We start from the raw sequence: 15568 nt of genomic DNA, 5'->3' as shown, positions 1-15568 counted from the left end.
TCCCCCCCAAGCTCTCCCGGCTGCAGGTGGTCCTATCAGTCCACTTCCTGGGATATTAACCAGGCAACACTGCGCCCCTTTGTGACAAATCCTGGGGTTCTCCAGCCGTCTGGAGAACAGCCTAGGGCACCCTGGGGAGCTGAGTGGCGGGAGCCCGGAGGACGCACTTGCAGCCCGACGCCATCTCCTAGCAACCGGACAGCGGTCACGTGACTCGACTCACGTGGCCGGGAGTTGAGCGGGGGTTGGAGCCCGGGGAGCGGGCTGGGCGGGACTGGCAAGTTTTCGTCCGGAGTTCGTAGGTCTGGAGCCTCCACGGCCGCCGCGCCGGTGCCTTCAGCCTAGGTCGGGATGGATCAGCCCGCCGTGAACCTGAAGGTGGCGACGGGCGGGGCGGGGCGGGGGTGCCCACGCCGCGGGCACGCGGGCGCGGGGCGGGTCTCCCGAGTGTTGGGGGGCGTTTGCTTTTTAGTTTATGGGAGGACACTGCAACCAACTGAGCCAGCCAGCCAGGGCCCTCGTTTGCTTTTTAAAAAAGTAGGATTTTAGAGGTGAGAGGGCCAGGAGTTTGAGACAGAGGTGGGGTGGGGGAAGAAAGAGAAGGTACAGACGCCAGGTGAGAAGGAGGCGGGCAGACAAACCTTGGCAGGGATTGGGGTTCAGAAAAAGGCCCAGCGCCCAGCCCCAGAGGATCGCTTTGGCCTGCACGCCCAGAATTCCCCTGGAGGAGGAGGAAGGCGCGGGGGAGGGGCTCACTGAGCCCTGGGGCGGGAGCGGGGGTTGAAGCGGGACACCCCCCTGCACGGAGAGGGCGACCAGACCTTTTACCTGGCCTCCCGGTACCGCCTGATAGCCTCGTTTGTTTGCTAAGTCAGGCTAAGAAAATTAGACTTCCCAGACAAGTCGTTTTTCAAAGCTATGTAAACCCTGCGACCTTAATTTCCTAAGAAACACGAACTCCAGTCGAAGTTGCTTAAAAGCAGAAAACCCCAACTTTGTACACTTAGTAAAAACACTGCTGGGCTTCCTGGGGTGTCCTCACTTCCTGAGCCGCCTCCTCCGCTCCCCAGGGCGCCCTAGGCTGTTCTTCTTTTTCTCCACCCCCGCCCCCCTCCACCCACCCCTGCTTGGTTGTATTTGCGACAAAGGGCCCGAGCCCGGAGCTTTGATCCGGAGGCTGTGAACCTTGGACCAAAGTTGCCATTTTGCATCTCTCTGCTGTCTCCTTTGAGACTTTATTCAGGAATATTCACACATGACAAAGCATTTAGCAGCCAGTGTTACCTGGTACTCAGGGGACCAAACCCAGGCGATAAATGACTACAAAATAACAAACACGTCGTCCGTATTTGGGTTCTGAGACGAGGTCTGAGCCATGACTTAGAACAGGCAGTTTTCGCCATCACACTCGCTGGGGCAAACCTCCCCAAGCTTCCAGTCTGCAGCTGCCTGGAGAGGGGCTGGAGCGAGGGTAGTGGGCTCGGAGTCACGTGTTCGCCGGGAAGAAATCTACTTCAGGGCAACTGGGGTTTGTTGGTATCCATTCTCATTCTGTCTCAGACAGTGTGGGGTTAATGCCAGCCGCCTTTCCTCTGATTAGAGCTTTGCCTAAAATAACGCGAAGGGAAAATGAGGTGATGGGCAGAGGTGCAGGAGTCGAAAGGGGCATCTGTGGTATGCCAGGTTATTTATTGAATCACAGCAGCCTCCCGAGAAAGCCGATACTGTCCTCTTTTTACGGATGAAGAAACTTTGGCTCAGATCAGGCCAATAACTCGCCGAGGTCCCACAGGGATTAGGTGGCAGAGTCAGGATCTGAACCCACCGGGTCGGACTTCAAAGCTGTCCTTTCCTGGCCCCCGGTCAGTACGTTGGGGCTCACTTCTGCCTTGACGGTTTAGGTTCATCAGGGGCTGTTTTTTGAGCAACTTTATGGGCCGGACAGCCAAGCACCGCCACAGGTGTGAGCTTCCGGTGCCCAGAATGAAACAGCTGGTCCTTCCCTTGACGTGGGAAGTAAGACCCTCTGTCTCTAAGCATCTTCGCTGCTACTAGTCAGAGACCAGTAAGTGCTGGGAGGCCCTGAGGGGCTGGGGTTGCCAGGTGGCATACAGGCCATCCAGCCGAATTTGAATTTCCGATCAACAGTGAGTAATTTTTTAGCATAAGTATGTCCCACGCAATATTTGGGACATACTAACAAAACATGCATGACCCGAAATTAAAAATTAGCTGGGTGTTCTGTGTTCTTGTTGTTAAGTCTGGCCACCCTACGGAGGGCAGCTGTTGATTCCTGGTTCACCGGCCACTCAGATGTCCTGAGATCAGGGCCCCGGGGGAGCTGGGAAATGCACCCCTGTGCCCCTCCCCTCCCTCCCCACTTCTTCATTGGCCAGTTGCCTGCTTGTGCCCCGGCTGAGTGGGCAGTGGTGCCAGATGAGAAGAAATAGTCGCCCCAGGCCCTTTGCACAAAGGACAGGCCCTAACTTGAGCCCTATCGTGAGGCAGGTCCTGCGCTGGAGGAGTGACGTTGAGACGAGCCTGGGAAGGACTAGACTTGGGTTCTTGAGTCCCTGTTGAAAGAGGCCCTTGGGAAGGGGTGGAGGGTCGTGTCGAATGAGGGCTAAGAATTCAGGACAGCTGGGTATCAAGGGCTGACCACCTGGCAGGCACTGTGTTAAGTGTTTCATAAGCCTCTCCACCTCCCTGTACCGCTAGATCCACACAGCGACCCTATGAAACAGGCATGTTGGCCCTATTATACGGAGGAGCAAGCAGCAGTTCTGCGAGGGCAGGTGATTTGCCCACGGTCACACAGCTTCTGCGTCATGGAGCCAGGATCTGGCCCACATATTTGGCTCCACACAGTTAGCCACTGCCTGGTTCTGTCTCCCCTCGAGGGCAGCCCTGACGGGTGTCCCTGAGCCTCAGCCACCCTCGGGGGTCGCACTACCTCACGTAACCGGTCGTGCTGGCACGGGACTGGTGGGAATATATTCCATATATTGATCTATATGCTGATCTGAGGTCTGTCCACACCTGTCTGGGGAGTTCTCCACCCCCACTCTCGCCCCCATGGGCTCTAGCGGCAAACAAAGGGTCCAAGGCCAGGTCCTCATAACTCCTTGGTGTCCCCGCAGCCTTCCCTCTCCCGGGCTGAACCCCTGAACCCCATTTCCACCCGCCCTGCCCTTGCTCTTCCTGGTCCTGACAATGTCGACAGGCCTTGAGGCCAAACCTGCATTCAGGGCCAGGCTTTGCTACTTCTAGTCGCGTGGCCTTGAGCAGGTTCCTTAACCTCCCCGAGGATCCGTTTCCTCGCTGTCAAAAGAGGACAAAAATAAACCCTATCTTCTAGGGTGATAAGAGGAGGAGCCAGTGGTCCAGGAGGGGGTGTGGCATTCTATTTTTATTGGCATAAAAACTCGGAACGGATAAACCAGTTCTGAGATTTGCATCTGGGCTGTCTTGTTGATGCGTGTTCTGTTCTGGTCCAATTCACGTCCTCTCTCACAGCCTCGGTTTCTTCGTAAGTAAAACAGGATTAATACTCTCCCCCAGGTAGTTGCAAGGATGCCATGGGCCAAGTGTTGGGGGCAGTGTGGACACGTGGTGGGCACATCCTCCTCCGGAGCAGGAGTTGCTCTTGTTAAGGCTGTTGCAGGATGCCTGTCCCACCCGGGTACCTCTGCTTATTAAGCGGATACACCCAGGGACCGTCCAGATGCCTGACTCCGCGGTTGAGGCACCCGCACGGGACATATGGGTGATGGGCATTGCCTCCATTTCACAGACACCAAGGGACCCGGTCCCCGGACCAGAACCCTGGTGTCTTATTCCTAATCCAGCATCCTACGCCGCCCTGCTACCTTGGTTCTTGGACCCTTTCTTGCCCGATCTTCTGACACATCTGGACACGAGCTGGGCAGCTGCCCTTGGCCGAGCACTGTGTGAAGAGTCCCCCCCTATGAAGGAGAGCTCGGGTCTTCCTTTCCTCTTGCCCAGCCAGGAGCGGCCCGGCTGCCCAGGCACATCCTCAGGCCTCGGCGCCTCCCTCCCCGTTCTCCGTGGCCTGGCCGCACCCGAGAACCCCAGGTGGCCCCTGTTACCGGGAACCTCCCCCGAGCCTGCGGACAGTTCTTCTGCGCTGAGATGAGTCACTGTTCTCCAGGGGAACAGTGGAGAAGGCAGGGCCGGCCAGCCAGGTTTCTTAGGGAGCGTTCCTGGACATAGGCCTGGTGGGTGTGCCCTCCCGTTGCAAAGCTGGGGAAACCGAGGCAGGGGAGGCTTGCTCTTCGGTGGGCTTCTTTTCCCAGGGGCTTAAGCGAAGCGATCAGGTCGTGCTAAGCTTCTTAAATATTTATGAAACAGAAAAAAAAAATATATTTATGAAACAGGAGTGCTGTCACACGGAAGGGGCCGGATGTGTTTTGAGGATGTGCAGCATTTCCAGGGTACGCCCTTTTCTTCCCCAAAGAGACGGCATCGTTTTAAACCTCAGCCAGATTCGCCCTCCGTCTCCCAGGCCCCTCCGTCTCTGGGAAAAGCCTTTATGTCACAGAGCGACTTCCCCACACGCTTCCCTGTGGACCACGGCCCTCCTGGGCTCAGCCTTTCCTCTCACCGGAAAGCCGGGCTCTGCGCGGCCCTTTGGTGCAGACCTGGGTGCGCACAGTCTGGGTGTCGGAGCCAGAGCCCTGGGAAAGGAAACCGGTTCTGAGATGGAAACCCATGGTGGGGAGGGTCAGGTGCTGGTTCTCGGGGCCACGGTAGTGCTGGGACTGTCCCTGTGCCTCTCCTCCGCGCCTCCTCTTAGTCCGGAAGGCAGACACCAGGGCCGCTGTGGCCGGTCAGTGTGGCCTTGGGCAGATCTCTCCCCTGTGGGCAGGGGTTCCTGCAGAACAGAGGGGGCAGTGGCTGGCTCTTAGGATAAAGATCAGAATCCACCCCCACCCCCAAGACCAGCCCTGCCCAACCCCAGCAGACGTCCCTCCCCAGCTCTCCTCTTATCTTGTACCCCAGGCACAGCGGCTTCTTCTCAGTTCCCTTTCGATGACCAGCAGTGGAGGCCAGTTCCAGTCAAGGGGGCTGTTCCTTTAAGGACATATGGGGCAATAAAAAAGGGTGGAATGTTACAAAAAAGCCAGAGGGGTTTTTTCCCCTGAGCATAAATCATACCAAGGTGCTTCCTTGCAGAAGAGCCTCCTGTGGCTTCCTCATGTGGAATGAAATCCACACTCCAGGGCCCCTGCCCCCCAGCTGTGCCCCCACTCCTGCCCCACACAGCACCCCAGCTCTAGAGTCCCAAGAAATCAGCCTCTTTGAGCGCCTCCCCACCATCTGACCATTCCCATCAAGGTGTCCTCCATTCCAGAGCAGATTCCCGGTTCCCCAAAGGAGCCTCCAGCCCCTGGAAGCAGGAAGGGGTGTGGGGGTCAGCTGCCCCGAGGGAATGGGGCGGAGTGCAGTGGCAGCGCCCCCTGCCTGGCCTGGCCCTCCTCCTCCATCACCAGTTCACTCGCCATTGCAGACATCTGTGTAGTCTTCTTAGGGGCCAGGCAGTGGCCTCCTGGGTTTTCTGGCTCCACAAGCTCCCCCACCCCCTGCTCCCCATGGTGGTCACACTCACAGATCTCCCCCCTCCTCCTCTTTGTGCCACAGGTGATCATCCTGGTTCACTGGGTGCTGACGACCTGGTAAGTGACTCCACAGGTGTGTCCACCTGCCTCCTGGGATGTGGGTCCACATGTCTCCTGTGTCCCAGCCAGTCCCAAGACTAAACAGCACCTTTGTCAAGAAGATTGTCGGCAAGCTGCCCACGTCCCAGGGATGTTGGAGGGGCAGGCAGAGGCCTTGGCCATCACTGCCTCCTAGGAGCTCCGAGCCCTCGTCCAGGGTAGCGAGGTCAAATACAGATTTCTCAGCCACACTCCTCTAGCTCCGGAGCTGTGAGCCTGGGCTCCGGCCCCAGCACTTGCTCTCCTAAAACCCCAGGATGAGATTACTTACTCAAAGACGGTGGAGCCTTGTTGCAGTCTACACTGAACTGCCTTGACCAGTTTTCGCGATGGTGCACTTTAGGGTTTGTTGTTTAAGGGTGTGAAGCGCCCCACTGCGCGCTGGGGCAGTGGAGGTCCAGTGAGAATGGCAAATAAGAGCATGGCCTCTTGAGCCAGATTGCCTGGGTTCAAATCCCAGCGCCACCACTTAGCAGCTGTGGGATCTCGGGCAGGTTACTTGACCTCTCTGTGCCTCAGCTTCCTCACCTGTAAAATGAGGATAATAATAGTGCCTCCTTCCCTGAGTTGTTAACACAAATGCACATAAACGAGTTCATTTCAAGCATTTAGAAATGTGCCAGATACTAGTAAGGGCTCTGTGTTCAATAGTATTTTCATTGGGTTGACAATAAGTAAACGTCAGTTAGTAGCAATACCCTAAGAAATAAAATAGGGTGGGCATTGTATTAGATAGTGGCCTTCAAAATTGGGCGGTCAGGGAAGGAGTCTTGGTTAACATTTGAGCTGAGTCTGAAATGACACAAAGGGGCCAGGTGTTCAGGGGAGAGGTAGGCACAGGTGTCACCAGGGGCTCCCACTAGGCCCCTTGGCCATGGGAGAGAGTCTCTTATTTCAAGTGGGACAGAAAACTAGTAGGACTCTGAGCGGAGGAGATCTCACCAGATGAACTTGACTGGTTGCTATTTAGAGAATGGTCCGGAGCGGGCAGGAGTGGAAGGACCTGTGGGAGGCCAGCTGGTGCGTCCGGGCAGGAGAGGATGGTGGTTTGGACCTGGAGGGAGCCATTTGGGAAGCAGAGCCGATGGGATTGGTTGACGTTCCTGGCTCACAGCTGGGGCACAAGAGGCCTGGCCGACGGCGGCCTCTTCTCCCGAGGGTCCCTGAGACCCTGGTGCTCCAGGGGGGTAACCTGTGGGAGGCGTGGGCACCTGTGGGGCAGTCACCGGCTAACCTGACTCAGATCCATCTTCCCACAGGGGCTGCCTCGTGTTCGGGGGCCCCTATGCCTGGGCCAACTTCACCGTCCTGGCCGTGGGCGTGTGGGCCGTTGCTCAGCGGGATTCCCTCGACGCGATAAGCATGGTGAGCTGGGGAAGCAGCCCTGGGCCTGGCTTCAGGATGATCCGTGGCCCCTGCTCCGTCTTCCCTGCACCTGTTCCAGTCTTCTGCAAGTTCCTGTTTCCCATTTTCTAAAGCCAGGCTGCAGCCCGCGTGTGTTTGCTAGCCTGGCCTGCTTCTCCGCCTGCCCGGCTCATTGTCTTCCCGCAGAAAGGCATGGGGCGGGGTCCCACCAGTGCCCCAGGCTGGCCACACCCCGAGGGCAGTGGAACACGTACTCAAGACCCCCCACCCCCCACCCCGCCAGGACCCCCTTTTAGGAGGAGACCAGCAAAGAGGGAACTCGTCTACTTTGTGAGGTCAAAGTGGATACAGCCCAGTTAAGCTCTCCCTGGGGGCAGGGGGCTTCTCAGCACCCACTAAGCTCTGAAGGGTGGTGGCTGGGGCCTCTCAGGATGACAGAGAAGGGATTGCCTTGGTGGTGGAGACAGAGTGGGTGAACTCTGAGGTGCCTTCCATCTCAGAGGTTCTAGAACCAAGTCTTGTACCTTGTCATGGCCTCAAGGATGACAGGAGATGGGCGGGGGCTTGGGTGGGGCTGGCAGGCTGGGGCTGGACCTCAGGGACCTCCCCGAGTCCCCGCTCTACTCTGCAGTCCCGTCGGGCATCTCATCCACAGGGTCCTGCCTGCTTGCTGGGCCTGTTTTCCAGCAACCCCTGAGGTCACAGTAGGGCTCCACTGCAGCTTCCGGCCTGGTTACACGAGACGGGCGGGACGGGGAGGCAGTGAGCTCATGAACTCTGATGCCACGTGGTCACGCCCGGGCTCCGTGCTGGCCTGTCTTGCAGTTTCTGGGCAGCTTGATGCTCACCATCCTCCTGGACATCATCCACATCAGCATCTTCTACCCGCGGGTCGGCCTCTTGGACACAGGGCGCTTCGGCGCCGGCATGGCCATCCTCAGCCTGCTCCTCAAGCCCTTCTCCTGCTTCCTGGTCTACCAGATGTACCTGCAGCGCGGGGGCGGGATCCTCATCTACCCCGGTGAGCACCCTGCCAGGTCACCACGTCTCCCCCGCAGCCCCTGCCCCTAAGGGTACTGAAGACAGCCCTAATGGACCTCATGTGGAACGTGTCCTATTCCCCATCTCAGGTGTGGCCTGCATGGCTCTGTGCACACAGCTGTCCCAGCCTGGGGTGACCTTGCCCTGCCATCGGGCTAGAGGCAGAGTTGGGGGCAGCAGCCAGGACTCCCTCTGAGCCCAAACACCGGATACAGCTGGGGGAGTGATCCGGTTCCGCGGGAAGCTCTGGGCAGTCTGCAGCCTGAGACTCGAGCCACCTGCAGGGCCACCCTCTGTTCTCAGCTCCCACCAGCCCCATCACTGGAGCCCCCTTCTCCTGTCTCCTGGGATCTGGGCGGCCAAGGGAGAGATGGTCCGGCATGGGCCAGGGATCCTCAGCCGAAGGCAGCGCTCACCTGCAGGGCTGACCCTGCCTCCCGGCCCTCTCCCTCAGCCAGCCCTGCACGGCCTCACCTGGTTCCACCCCTCCTCGTGGTGGCCGACCATTGTCCTGATCTTTCCCACACGTTCTCAGTTCCTTTCTCTCTCTCTCAGAAGTGGGGAGAGATGGGTGAGGTTTCCTACCGGTCACTCCTGAGAGAGGCCGAAGGTGACCCGTGACCTGCCTGCTGGAGCAGTGGGGCCAAGGGCAGGCAGGAGTGGCCTGTGGTCTGCCCTGCCTGGGCCTGCCCTGGGGTGAGGGGAGCCAGTAACATTCCTCCCATTGGACAGATGGGGAAACCGAGGCCCTTGTTCAGGATCATAGGACAAATGAGCAGCGTGGGGATGGGAGTGTGGAGTGTGGGCACTGAGAGCCCCGTCGCCTGCCTCGCACCCCCGGCCCCAGCCTCTGGGCTCTGCAACGGCCAGGCTCTGGGCCTTCTGGATAGAGCAGTGACTTCCAACCCGTGTGCCGCGAGAATTTTTAAAACACGCGGTACCTGGCTATTTCGTCAGGAGCACTGACCTCTTTTCTCTAAGATTGTCAGGGAAAGAAATTATAGCAGCCAACACAATAGCCATCCAGTGTGAATGAATCAAAATCATACTTTTTTTTTTGTCAGATTGGCAAAAAATATTTGTTTAGGTGCGCCACAGAGTTCTAGTGGTTAGTGTGGATGCCATATGAGCAAGGTGGGGAACCGCTGGGATAGAGGAACACAGCGCCCACGTGTGCATCCTGGTCCTCAGCTTTGAGCTGTGTGATCTCAGGCAAGTCAGTTCATCTCGCTGACCCTCAGTTTCCTCATCTATCAAGTGGGGACAGTAAAAAGACCTGCTCCATTAGGGATATGGGAGGAGTGAATGAACATGATGGTGAAAGGCTTGGTATCTGGGGCTGTGGCCACTGTCGCTGACCTGGGTGCCAGGATGCCAGCTCTGGCCTGCCTGCGGGGGGTGGAGTGGATCTTGGTTTGGACTCAGTGGAATGTCCTGAGCCTCACCCCTCATTTTTGCTTTCTCTCCGCCTCCCCGCCCCCTAGGTTCCGGACCCTCACATGAGCGCAGTGCCTACCAGACGATTGACTCACCAGAGGTCCCCACAGACTTTTATGCAGGCGTGGAGGGCAAAGGTCACACCTCCCAAGGCTACTGAAGCCAGCCCCGCTGCCCTGGCCGCAGCTCAGGGGCCAGAATCACAAACTGGAGGGGAGGTTGGACCCCCACCTCTCTTGGACCTAATGTGGAACGTGTCCTATTCCCCATCTCAGGTGTGGCCTGAATGGCTCTGTGCACACAGCTGTCCCACGCTCCCCGAGACCCCCACCCACTTCCAAGTACCTCGCTGGTCCCAGGCTGGGAACCGTGGTCACTTTCCTCACCTCCACCCCTAGCTGCTCTGTGCAGGCCCCAGGCCAAGTCACTCCTGAGCCGGGCAGAGTCCAGCCTCTATGGGCCAGTGACGCCCCGGCCCTGGGCCTCCCCGAAGTTGTGGAGTTTCCCCCCACCCCCCTACCCACCCCCCTCTGCAGAATGAGGTCTGTGGGTATAGGGTGAGGTGCTGTGCTTCTCACTACCTGGTCACTTGCTCCTGGGAATCCCGGGGCTGGAGGCAGGCGGTGTCAGCTAAACTTGAGACCCACGACAGCCCCCAGCTTCCCTTCTCAGAGGCATGGCATTAAAGTTTGGGGAATTCTGTAGTTGGATGTGTGTGGAGCCATGTTTAATACCCCAACAGGGCTGGCGCCTGGACCTGTCATTCCCAGGAAGGTTTCTGCTGCGAACCCCCAGGGCGCCTGGACTGAGCGGCCTGTTCTGCTGTGGCAGGGGCTCACGACCAGGGGCCTGTGTTCAGTGTGGCAGATGGATGTCTGCTTCTCTGAATCAGCGGGCTCGGGGGGATGGTTTGAGTCTTGCTCTGTCATTGATTGGCTGTGTGCCCTTGGGCCACTTAGCCTCTCTGGCCTCAGTGTCTCTGGACCGGGGACTGATGCCTGCCAGAGGGCGGTGATGCAAACGAAATGTGAAGTGCCTGGCCCCGAGGGGCTCCTGAGAGAGCAGCTAAGTTGTTGGTGGGGTTGCGTGATGATGTGGGGTCAGGAGGCGACAGGTGACCCCTTCCTGGCTGACCGGAACTGATACTGTCCAGAAGCTCTGAGGGTCCTTCGGCCTGGGCCCCACCCCACTGACTGGGATGGGCATTGACTACTGGGCCCCAGGTGTCTGGCCCATCCTGGCTTGTCCCCAGTACAAAGAGGTCAAGGCCTAGTGCCCAGCCCCCACACTTAGAGTCCTTGTACTGGAACTTCGTTCACGCACTGCTGTCCTTTCAGCACCTGCAACAGTGCCCTCCCCCAGTAAGTGCTTTATGATGGGGTAGAATGAATGGATGAAGAAAAACTGCAGGAAACCAAACACAAACATTGAGATCCCCAAAGCAGCCAGGGAGAAAAGAGAGCATCCGAAAAGGAATGGCCATTACACCAGCAACCGATGACCTGCCAGCAGCCACAATAAACGTCTGAAGACAGGAGTGTTATCATCAAAGTGGTGATAAAAATAACTGTCCGCCTGAAGTTGTATAATCGTGGGTTAACTTTCAGGGATGAGGGTGAAACAAAGACATTTAGAGAAATGACAATGAGTTTATCACCAACAGACCTTCCAGACTGAAACGTTTAAAGAACCTTTGTGGAAGAAGGAGGTTTTTCTATAAGGAAGATCTGGGAAGCATGAAGGAAATAGTAAATGTGGTTTAGCGTTCACGACAATAATAATATAGTTCAGGGGGAGTTGACCAGAAACGTTGTTATAAAGTCTTCAGTTTTTGGTTTGTTTACTTGTTTGTTTTTTTGTTTTTTTTGGTCTGGAAGGAGGGTCAATACTGGATTAACTTTAGACTTTGTCAAGTTAAGTACAATTAAATGTGTTGGATAACCACTGAAAGAATAGAAATAGGATGTGTAAGTTCCAAGACATCTGTAAGGGGGGAAAACATGAGCAAAAAAGACAAGAAAGGAGAAAACAACACATGAAGTTTGACATTAACAGGCACAAAAATGAGATGGTTTGTATATGTCATAATCATATAATTGTAAATGTTTGTTTGTTTTTTAATTCCAGCCATATTGTGTCAGAAGAGACCCACCTAAACTATATGGACACAGCAAGGCTGAAAGTAAAAGGATGCAAACATTAAACCAGGCAAATAACCCCAATGGAGCTGGTGTAGCTGAATTAGTATCAGAACAATTTGACTTTAAGGCAAAGGAGGAACAAGACCTGAATACCAAAAGGTTCGATCCAGCAGGTTTACGAGGAGTTATTCGATGCATAGACTTAAGAAGGAAGTAATCACACACACACACACACACACACACACACCTTCAAGGTCTGCTTTAGAGTCTGAAAGGCTGTCCGGCATTTGTTAAAACATCTGATTCACATCAAGCCAAAGGGGGTGTCAATACTCCCCTTTTACAGATAAGGACCCTGAGGTTCAGAGAAGTTCGGGGCCCATCTGCAGTCACACAGCGGCAGAACCCATCTTGGTCGGGTCTTCTGACCCCTGGCCCGGTGCGCCCTCCTCTCCCAGCGGGTGTGAGACCGGAGAAACAGCACCATCCAGCCGGAGGGAGGGAAGGGCAGGGCAGGGTGGTGTGGGGAACCGCAGGGACAAGGGCTTGACCGGTGGAGTGCCTGGCGGGCGGAGTGGACAGGGCGGATTCCAGCCAATTTCGGAGGGACCCGAAGGCCAGCAGTCTTACAGGTCTTGCGCGTGCGAGAAGTTTGCACGAGGTCACGCGCTTGGCGGCTGGATGCACAGCGAGGGTGCAGGGGGCAGGACCCTCGGCGGAGGACCCCTGGCCACGCCCTCGGGCGCACGCATGCGCAGACAACGGAGGCCACTTGGGACAACCCGACCCCAGAGCACCCTCCAGGAGGCAGCGAGGCAGCCGCGGGACGCTGGGCGGCACGCTCTCTGACGTTGCCCCGCGCCGACCTAGTTGGATCGTTAGCCGAGCTGGGCCTGCCCGAGGGCCCCTCTAGGTTCAACCCAACTGGGTGAGAGAGGGCCCGAGGAAGACAGATGCTCTGGAGGGCAAGTTCAGGACAGGAAAACTGACCCAGGTTCTTTTGGTGGGAAGAGGAGGGGTTGGGGGGGGGGGGCGGTTAGAAAGGGATATGTGGACTGAGCTGTCTATCTGCTGCCCTTAACTGGACAGGGATGGGGTAGAGTGGTAAGGGAGTTAGGAGCAGATAGGGAGCCCAGGCCTGGTGTGAGAGAGGAGGGGTGGGGGGGAGGGTAGAAAGGGATATGTGGATTGAGCTGTCTCAAGTATCCTTTGGAAAGAGGTGGGGAGCGGGGTTGTCCTGGTGAGGAAGCCCCGGCCCAGGTGGCCCCCCTGCAGCCACTGACCTTGGCTGGGCAGGTAGCCCCTTTAAGCTCCAGCTTCCTCTTCTGTCAAGGGAAGGACCTAATTCTTCGGGCTGCGGTGCAGATTAAATGATACGAGCCCATATTGTGTGCCAGGTACTATTCCACATGCTGTGGATACAGCGTGGAAAAGAGACAGTGGCTCATAGTCCACTGGAGGGAGAAAAGCAGACGCTAATTTCTTCGGTCTGTTGGGCGGTGCTGAATCATGGAGGAAAAGAGAAAAGGGAATGAGGAGTGGTCAGGGAAGAGCTCACTGTGGTATTTGAGGCAGAACTGGAAGGAGAGAGAGGGAAAGAGTTCCAGGCCGAGGGAACAGCAAGCGCAAAGGCCCTGAGGTCGGAACAGGCAGGGCATTTTGGAGGAACAACCAGGAGGCTGGGGTGTTTGGAGCAGAGAGAGCCAGGGAAGAGGGGTAGGGATGAGGTTGGCGAGGTGACTGGGGGCCAGGTACCTGGGGCAGGGGTTTTCGGTGTACAATATAGTGATCTGGCATTTTTATACCATACAGGGTGTCACGCCACTAATTCTGTTAGCCATCTGTCACCATCTAAACTTACCACAATGTTATCGACTCTATTCCCCTTTCCCTTTTCACCCCCCTTCTTATGCAAACTTTCTTAAAAGCCAGAAAGCAAATGTTTTAGGCTTTGTGGGCCACAAGGCCTCTGTTGAAGTTACTCCGCCATGCAGTGAGAAAGCAGCCATAGACAAGCCATAGACCAATAGACTGGCTGTGTCCCAACGGTATTTACAAGGCCCTCGGGTAGGGCCTTGAAGCCTTCATGAGGACGGAGTGGGTTGGGGAGCCCTCGGGGCTGTTTGAGTTGAGTCAGGACATGCTCTGATCTACGGTCGCAGGATCGCTCCGGCCTCGGTGGGGAGTAGGCCGCAGGTGTGTGGGGTGAGGGCAGAGTGGGAGACCAGTCAGGACGCAAGAGGCAGTGGTCCTGGACCTGGGCAGGTGGGGCTGGGGGTGGTGAGCAGGGGCTGGGTTCCGGATATCTTTGGAAGGTAGAGCAGATGCGATTAGCTAATGGATTGCAGGTGATGCCAGGGAAGAAGTCAGGGTGGCTCCGGGATTATCCTCTGAGCCAGCAGGAGGCCAAGCTGCCGTTCTGGGAGAAGGGGGGATGGGAGTCTGCCTTAGACCTGTCTGGAGCTGAGGTCACTTGGGGTGCATGCATCAGGGGAGGAAGGAGGCCTTGGCACCTCCAACCCTAAGAGCTCAGGAGAAGAGGAACCAGCAGAGGAGACTGGGAAAGAGACGCCAGCAGGAGGGACAGAAGCCGAGAGGTGGCTTCCTGGAGGGCTCCAAGGAGGAAGTGACGACTGTCCTGCTGAGAACTGGCCAGGGACCTGCATCTCAGAGGTCACCTGGAGGAAAGCCGCTTTGGGGTGGGGGTGGCTGATTGCAGGGAGGTCAGCGGAGGGGGGGCGGGTGGGAGAGGGATTGGGATTTGGGTGTGATGAGGAGGGGAGAAGTGGTCTGGGACCTGGAGGCTGGAGAGGGAGGGTTTTTGGTGGTTTTGCTTGTGGTTTAAGAGCTGATGGGAGTGAGTCAGTGAAGAAGGGGGAAGTGTATACGATGGGGGAGGGGACCTGTGTCCCGCCCCCCAGGCTCGGTGCCCTGGTGTGTGGCTGAGTCAGCTGTGGGGCGTGGGCAGTGCGGTTCCTTTTCCTGGTTCAGAGCCTGGCACCTCGGAGGCTGGTGATGGCCCTGGGAGCTGCCCTGGGAGGGGAGACAGAGTGGCACCCAGAGCTTGGGGGAGGGTCTGGCTGGGGAGGGGACCACACAGGATGGCGGAGGGGCAGGGGAGGCAGTAGCCATGGAGCCGGTGGGGGGGCTGGTGGCATTTCTCTTCCGATGGCCGTGTTCGGTGGGGGCAGAAGGCCCGCTGGAGGGGGTGTGGGGAGAAGAGGCGGCAGAGGTCTGAGCACAGGGGGGAGTGTGAACGAGTGTCTAAGAGGGTGGGGAGGGATCGTCCATGTGGATGGTGAGCTCACGGAGAACTTAGGTGTGTGAAGAAAGTGTCAGTGAGCCCGGCCGGCGTGGCTCAGTGGCTGAGCATCGACCTATGAACCAGGAGGTCACAGTTCGAATCCAGTCAGGGCACATGACCGGGTTGTGGGCTCGATCCCCAGTGTGGGGTGTGCAGGAGGCAGCCAATTGATGATGCTCTCTTATCATTGATGTTTCTATCTCTCTTTCCCTCTCCCTTCTTCTCTAAAATCAATAAAAATAGATTAAAAAACACAAAAAAGGAAAGAAAGTCCCAGTGAGCCGGGAGCTGAAATCTTCCTGGACTGAGGGGTGGCTGCCTGCATGGAGCACCAGGAGCTCGGAACCAGTGTGTTAGGGAGGAGGGAGGAGGAGGAGGACATGGGGAGTGGAGACAGGAAACAGAGAGCCTCGCCCTCCCTTGGGGCTGGGCAGGACGTGGAGGACAAGAGAAAGTGAGATGGAAAGGGGGTGCATGGAGGCAGGGTGAGGAGACCCACGGGGGCCCGAGCAGGACAGCTGGGGCTGGGGCTGGGCCAAGGG

The 15568-nt window shown here is 57.1% G+C and overlaps 1 protein-coding gene across 1 annotated transcript; it reads left to right on the top strand.

The window, feature by feature from the left end:
* Positions 1-243: 243 nt before the first annotated feature.
* Positions 244-11231, top strand: AGTRAP (angiotensin II receptor associated protein). The gene is made up of 5 exons (XM_079776769.1): positions 244-378; positions 5662-5696; positions 6998-7103; positions 7929-8124; positions 9629-11231. Exons 1-5 carry the CDS (start codon positions 352-354, stop codon positions 9739-9741), a joined length of 477 nt encoding a protein of 158 aa, XP_079632895.1. The 5' UTR covers positions 244-351; the 3' UTR covers positions 9742-11231.
* The last annotated feature ends 4337 nt before the right edge of the window (positions 11232-15568 follow it).

This window comes from Cnephaeus nilssonii (assembly GCF_951640355.1).
Source record: "Cnephaeus nilssonii genome assembly, chromosome: 7".
NCBI classification, from domain to species: Eukaryota; Metazoa; Chordata; class Mammalia; order Chiroptera; family Vespertilionidae; genus Cnephaeus; species Cnephaeus nilssonii.
The sequence above is the reverse complement of the archived record's forward strand: the minus strand, read 5'-3'. Positions and strand labels throughout refer to the sequence as shown.

What these genes read in the sequence shown, in the direction of transcription:
- AGTRAP (XM_079776769.1), top strand. Translation starts at nt 352, where the DNA reads ATGGATCAGCCCGCCGTGAACCTGAAG. An exon ending in AGCCCGCCGTGAACCTGAAG is followed by an intron (nt 379 to 5,661) that starts GTGGCGACGGGC and finishes TTTGTGCCACAG; the next exon opens with GTGATCATCCTGGTTCACTG. An exon ending in CACTGGGTGCTGACGACCTG is followed by an intron (nt 5,697 to 6,997) that starts GTAAGTGACTCC and finishes ATCTTCCCACAG; the next exon opens with GGGCTGCCTCGTGTTCGGGG.